Source organism: Ammodytes marinus (genome assembly GCF_949987685.1).
Source record: "Ammodytes marinus genome assembly, chromosome: 18".
Classification (NCBI taxonomy): Eukaryota; Metazoa; Chordata; class Actinopteri; order Uranoscopiformes; family Ammodytidae; genus Ammodytes; species Ammodytes marinus.
Window position 1 is genome coordinate 18,198,865 of NC_137222.1, and position 6,000 is coordinate 18,204,864.

The 6,000-nt window shown below is 41.5% G+C and overlaps 1 protein-coding gene across 1 annotated transcript in view; it reads right to left on the bottom strand.

Moving 5' to 3' along the window:
• Positions 1–5,656, bottom strand: part of LOC307265072 (leucine-rich repeat transmembrane neuronal protein 4) — a gene marked incomplete at both ends in the record, with an annotated part of 97,167 nt that extends 91,511 nt beyond the window's left edge. Inside the window, one exon of the mRNA XM_080046642.1 lies at positions 5,653–5,656. Coding sequence (XP_079902768.1) covers positions 5,653–5,656 — 4 coding nt within the window. The remainder of the gene's footprint in view (positions 1–5,652) is intronic.
• Between the last annotated feature and the right edge of the window lie 344 nt (positions 5,657–6,000).

A 6,000-nucleotide genomic window follows, 5' to 3' on the forward strand; every position in this document is an offset into this window, starting at 1 on the left:
AGCCACCATTGCACCAATGGCAGAGGCTGATAAGTCATGAAAGGCAGCTTGTACAGAGGAAATTAGCATTCAAGAGCTGATGTTTGTGTATACAATCCTGGAGGCATTTCATTCCAGACTCCAGCCATTTCATGTTCAACCAAACCAAAGCAGTGTAGGTTCAGAATACTAGTTGCTTCTGCTCTCCACAGATTCAAATAAATACATAACAAATCACTACAAACCCTGTGGAATTATAGAACTGGTCTCTGAGAAAACACCTTACTGAATGGCATATCATATCTGACTACATATCTACGTGTAAGGCACATTTATTAATTTTTGGTGGGCAGATGCAATTTGAAAAGCGAGGAAATGTGGTGAGTAGCTTCCTGGGATATCACTCCTTCTTCTGAGGTGAGACATAGTTGTTTCCATTACGATCGTTCCCCTTTACAGAGCCACTAATGATCTGTCATTAAGATACATTAATTTCCCCTTGAGGACTTAGTATTGGGATGTTGGGGGCTCTACTTCCTATGTGTGTTTCTCAAAGCAATATAATCACATATGGACTTATGTTACCATTATCACAGTGAGATAAGATTAATATGTCAGGCTATAAGTAATACTTACTTCAATTACCTTATGTATGATGTGTTGGCAGGCCCAAATACTGAATTAAATAGATAGTTAAAATGAATGTGTTCTATTTCGAAAATCCACATTGACGATAAACTTGAACTTAATCATGGAATCCCTGGGCTTTTAGTGTACGTTTTGCAAAGATGAGACAATAGGCATGTTTGAACTTTTTTAGTATTGTTTCGTAATCTTTTCAGGATTTGTCAGTACTAATTCCCTGACATTGAGTGGCTGAGCCGCATCACACAGCATATGCTATCTAACATAGCCATTTCACTTTTTGCCAAGCATCTGCTGATCCCATATGGGTATTGTACGTGTGTGTGTTTGTTTGTGTGTGTGTTTGTGTTTCCAATAGTGTGACTGAGAGAGAGAGACGCTTACTGTTTGTTTTCAGAGGAATCTTTCATCATTCCTTACAGATGGAGAGAACCATGGAACTGAACAGATAATTTGTGCTGGCTATTGATTATACGAGCAGATACATCAATCATGTTTATTCAGCCTGGATCCCACAACTGTGATAGTTTCACAGAAAAAATATTGCCAGGAGAAAGATGGTGATCACAACATGCAGTATTTCTCAGTGCAGTCTCAGGTTTCTGAATGTAAATGTAACATAGTTGCCAACAACTCGGTGCCTCAAAGGCTTGCAATTAGAAACCGGCAGAGACAGCAGAGGAATACCAATATAGAGCTTGTGTAATGTTCAATATGCATTTACATCTATTTTAATAGACAATCCTTATGCCTCATGCACAGGGCGTATAGGGCTGTTAAATATGCATGCAAGACTTCTAAATTTCGTGTTTGACTCGTATCCCAGGAGGCGGTTGAAACAGCTCCCAATTGCTTTTATTTCCCGTGTGCATAATAGGCTTGTTTTATTAGAAGTGACTTTGCCATCTCTTTCAGATTGAGCCTGCCTCACAAGACACCTTTCTCCCCTTACTGACACTGTATGTGGTTTAATGAGCGCTCGGTGTGCTAATGCCTCTGTAAGCCATCTACTTCCCCACTACTCCTCTAATCTTATTCACAAAGGAGCACAAGTCATCCTCTGAGGTGTCACTCTTGGGGCTTGTGTCTCTATTACCTCTTACCCGATGTATCTTTCACCATTGCTGTTCATATTCCGGATCTACTTAGGGGAAGAATTTCTCCTTTGTTTCACTCTCCATATTGCAATGTGCTAGTTATGCATGTCCTTGAACCCTGCAGCCATCAGGATGTTTTTCAGATCTAGTACGGTCTATTTTTATGCATGTGGTCAAAACCATCTCCTCAGCCTTTTCACTGCCTTGTTGATTTCCATGCATGTGCTTATTTCTTGCGTGTTTGCAAATCCGGCTTTCAGGGTTAATATTATCTTGTTTTCCTTTTCGGTATGATATTATAAAGATTAGTGCCTCTCGGTTTTAGTTGTCACTGTATGCAACAATCTGTCTAAATCAAAAATCGAGGGATAAATTAAAGCTAAAGTGTGTCTAAAGGCATATGCGTAATACTTTGTCTTGTCCCCGGCACGAGAAGATAGCCTCTCGACCCTAACACATAGAGGGAATAAGTGCACTTTACTGCTGACCTAAAATAAAACCAAATGTAGCTTAATAACTTGGCAAATGGACTCGCTAACTGGTGCACTTTGAGTGCACAAAAGTGGCACATTGCTATTTGCTGCCTGTCATTGACAAAACTGCTAGCAGCCTCAGCCTTGACCGCACATAGAGGCTGGACAGCGGCCGGACACATAGGGAAGGACGTCCCCAGACCAGCCTAAGCCATCCTATTAGTCTCCAATTATCTTCGAGATGATAGCAATGCCTGCCAAGTTAGACCCAATTCAACAGTGGTTGGAAAACATTGTGTCCTGGTGTGCCAGCCTTGTATTTGTAGCACTGATTAGGTAGAATATTGAAAAGCACTGCAGGGAGTGTTTTCATGAATACTGGGCGCGCACACACACACACACACACACACACACACACACACACACACACACACACACACACACACACACACACACACACACACACACACACATATATATATATATATATATATATATATATATAAATACACATGTATATATATATATATATATATATATATATATATTGACTGTTTTGCTTTTGCCCCTTGTCTGGTTCCTGATTTCCCTTGGCGGCAACAGTTCCATGCAGGTGGAGTGATGGAGAATAACCAATCAGCCTCTACCCTTCACTGTGCTGCAATGGAGTAAGTCTCTGGCACTGAGTTCACTACAGAACTTTTCATTATGGTCACTGTGACAACACAGCATTTATGATACTGAAATTATTATTTTGGATCCAGTTCCATTTGGAGAATACACTGTAAATGTGCAGGTAAACACACAGTAACCAGGAGGCATCTTTCATCCAATTTATCATTATTTCTATGTGAAACATTGCTAATGGAAATTCTGGGACAGGGACGCGGTTCAATACAAACTGGGTTGAAACCCCATATGTCACTGTAAAGGTTGTGCTTTGTTGTTTTCAAATATGTCATCCTATGATAGCTGAGCAACCCAGAAAAAAGACTAGCATCCTGACCATGCTGACCCACAGTGATGAGTGTCTCTGTCAGTGGGCAACACAACCCAAACAAAAGGTTGCAAAAACCATAAAAACACCAACTGATCTGGAAGTAGAAATAAATCATATTGTGTGTCTTGTATATTCTGTTGAAGGAAATGATTCCCATATTAAATGAATGAACAAACTAACTCAGAGCTGTTTTAGGGTTAAGCCCTGCATTCAAAATCTAATTATTTTTATTTTTTACTATACTACATACTGCAGATTTCCTAAAAAAGAGTGAAGTTTGCTTGGAGTTTACATACAACTGGGATGTAGTATTTTGTCATAAATTTGCGCCTTAAAGTTTGACCCTCTTCCTTGTATATTGTATACTGTATGTATTGCATTCCTGCATGTGTGTTCTCTATTGATTTTGTTCTTTGAAAATAACATAATATAAATAACATATGACAATATATTTCCCAGTTGATCCCCTCCCTTCACCTGCTCCACCTGACATTTCAACAATGCTGCTGCGGCCCGGCATAAGGCCATGTGTTGCCTGTCCTAAGCTACTGTGAACTTGCAGACGAGACAATATGACTGGTATCTCCACTAATCAAAGTTGTTTTCCTAATTAAAAAGTGACTTTGCCCTATTTTATTTAGACAGTTTACCGAACAGTAAAAACAGGTTTTGGAAGTGGGAAAGGTGGGTAAAAAGTCCTTAGGGACTCCAAATCTATTTATCAAGCTCTGAAACTGCATCTCTGACTGTGGCTTTTTACTACCCCGACCCCACTGTTCCCGTCCTGCACAGGAGATCTCTAATGATATGGTCCATGAAACATAAGTGCATTGCATGCTGTTAATGAAGAGCATTACAGTCAGCTACACCGGTGGATAACTGAGACCACGGAGCCATGTAATCATCAAATAATTGTGGGCAACAGCATGATGCTATATGGTCGTCAAAAGTTGCGATTTTTGGCTGGTTTACGCACCTAAGGACAAATGTGCTTGTAGACACGTGTGTGCACCTGCATGTGCGTGTGCTAGTGCCAGTAAAAATCACTGCACTTCCACAACACAGGGTTTTCTGAAATTAAATGAAGAAAAAGGGGCCCATAAAGCAAACCTCTTTGATTAACCATATATGGTTGCTTTGCAGGGCACATAAATTGCATCTGAGCTCCTAGAGCCTGTACTGTATGGCTTTGTGTGCAGTTGTAGCTTATATTGATGTGGTGCAGTAACCCACTGTGGGTCGATATATCATGCAGCTTCACAATTAATGGCACAGCACCACCAGTGAACTTGGCCATCTGTATACTAGTTAGGAATGGCTGAGGAGATTAGGCTACCTCAGACAATAATATTTGACTTGAGAATGCAAAAGATGGAGAACTAATGATATAAAATGTTGTGAGAAAGGGGCTAAATTATGCAAAACAGCAGGTACCAATAGAGTGACAGTGTGTGTTTGTTTGTGTGTATGTGTGTGTGTGTGTGTGTGTGGGGGGGGGGGGGCAGAGGGTAATGCGGGTGGGTTATGAGTGTATGACTGTGGACAGCGTAAGGGGAACAGAACGGGGCAAAATGGTAAATGATGGGCAAAACACGTGCACGCGGACAGACAATTATTATCATGCATTACTTAAAAAGGGATATTGACTACACACACACGCACACACACACGCACACACATACACATACACACACACTGATAGATGGACACAGTTGTATGCTCGATTTGGAGAGCTCCTCTCGATAGCAGGTGCAGAATAGAACAGGCTTTCTTGAATGAGAATAAGTCTGCAAAGCAAAAAACCTGCACGACCGGTGCCTTCAGGCCGCAAGAGTTTTGAGGAGGCGTTTGCACCGCGCTGAAACTGGACAATAGTCTTCGTGCCTACATAAGGAGGACTAACGATAATTATGCAGGGCCACGCTTTATAAAGTTGACTGGCTTCCAACATTTACCGTGATTAGCATATCAGTCCATGCCAATGAGCCAGTCCATCTAACTAGTCATGAAAAAAAAATATGTGGATTTTCCTCACTCAGACAGTCGGGTTTATTTGCTTTCCTTTTGATTTCGAACCATATCGTTACGCGCACAGCTTTGAAATGTATAAAATAAGTATTCCGCGTCTCTAATAAGCCCATAACGCCAGGGAAATGGAGGAAAAACACATTGCGGCTCTGCGACTAACATGCTACAGCGCAGGCTTCAGCCACATTCCTCAAGCTTCCCCAAGCACTTGGCAAAAGGCACCAAATCATTGTATAACATGTTCAAACTGTGCATTTGAAAGGACGACCATTCTTTTGGATGTAAAGATCTGATTCGAACCGGGCTCTGCTCGGAAGAGAAGAGCCCTTTCCGTGGTTCTTTATGAGAGGGCAGGACAACTGGATTATTTTCTTAAAATAACCCACACTATCGAGAAAGGAACAAATATGGTAACATAAACAGAACTTACCCATATCCGCGTATCTGTCAGCTCCAGCCTACAGGTTTTAATGGCTTCTAGTGCGCGACATCCGAGTCCGCATGACGCGCTCTCCACAGACAGGTACCGTCCTAATCCACTAGCCCGTTCTCTCCGCGCAGCCGCTGACTCCAAAGCGCACCTGCCCTTTACTACTCTCCCGGACCTGGATGTGCTATCCTGTTTAGTTCTGTATCTATAACCATACAACTGAAACGGGGCGAATGTCATTTATTTCCTCCAACTCCGGATAAAACGGGTTAAAACAAATCCAGTTACTCTCTATCCATGCCTTCGGAGCAAGTGAATCGTTTTTTTTCCAAGTTACAGCCTAAAAGA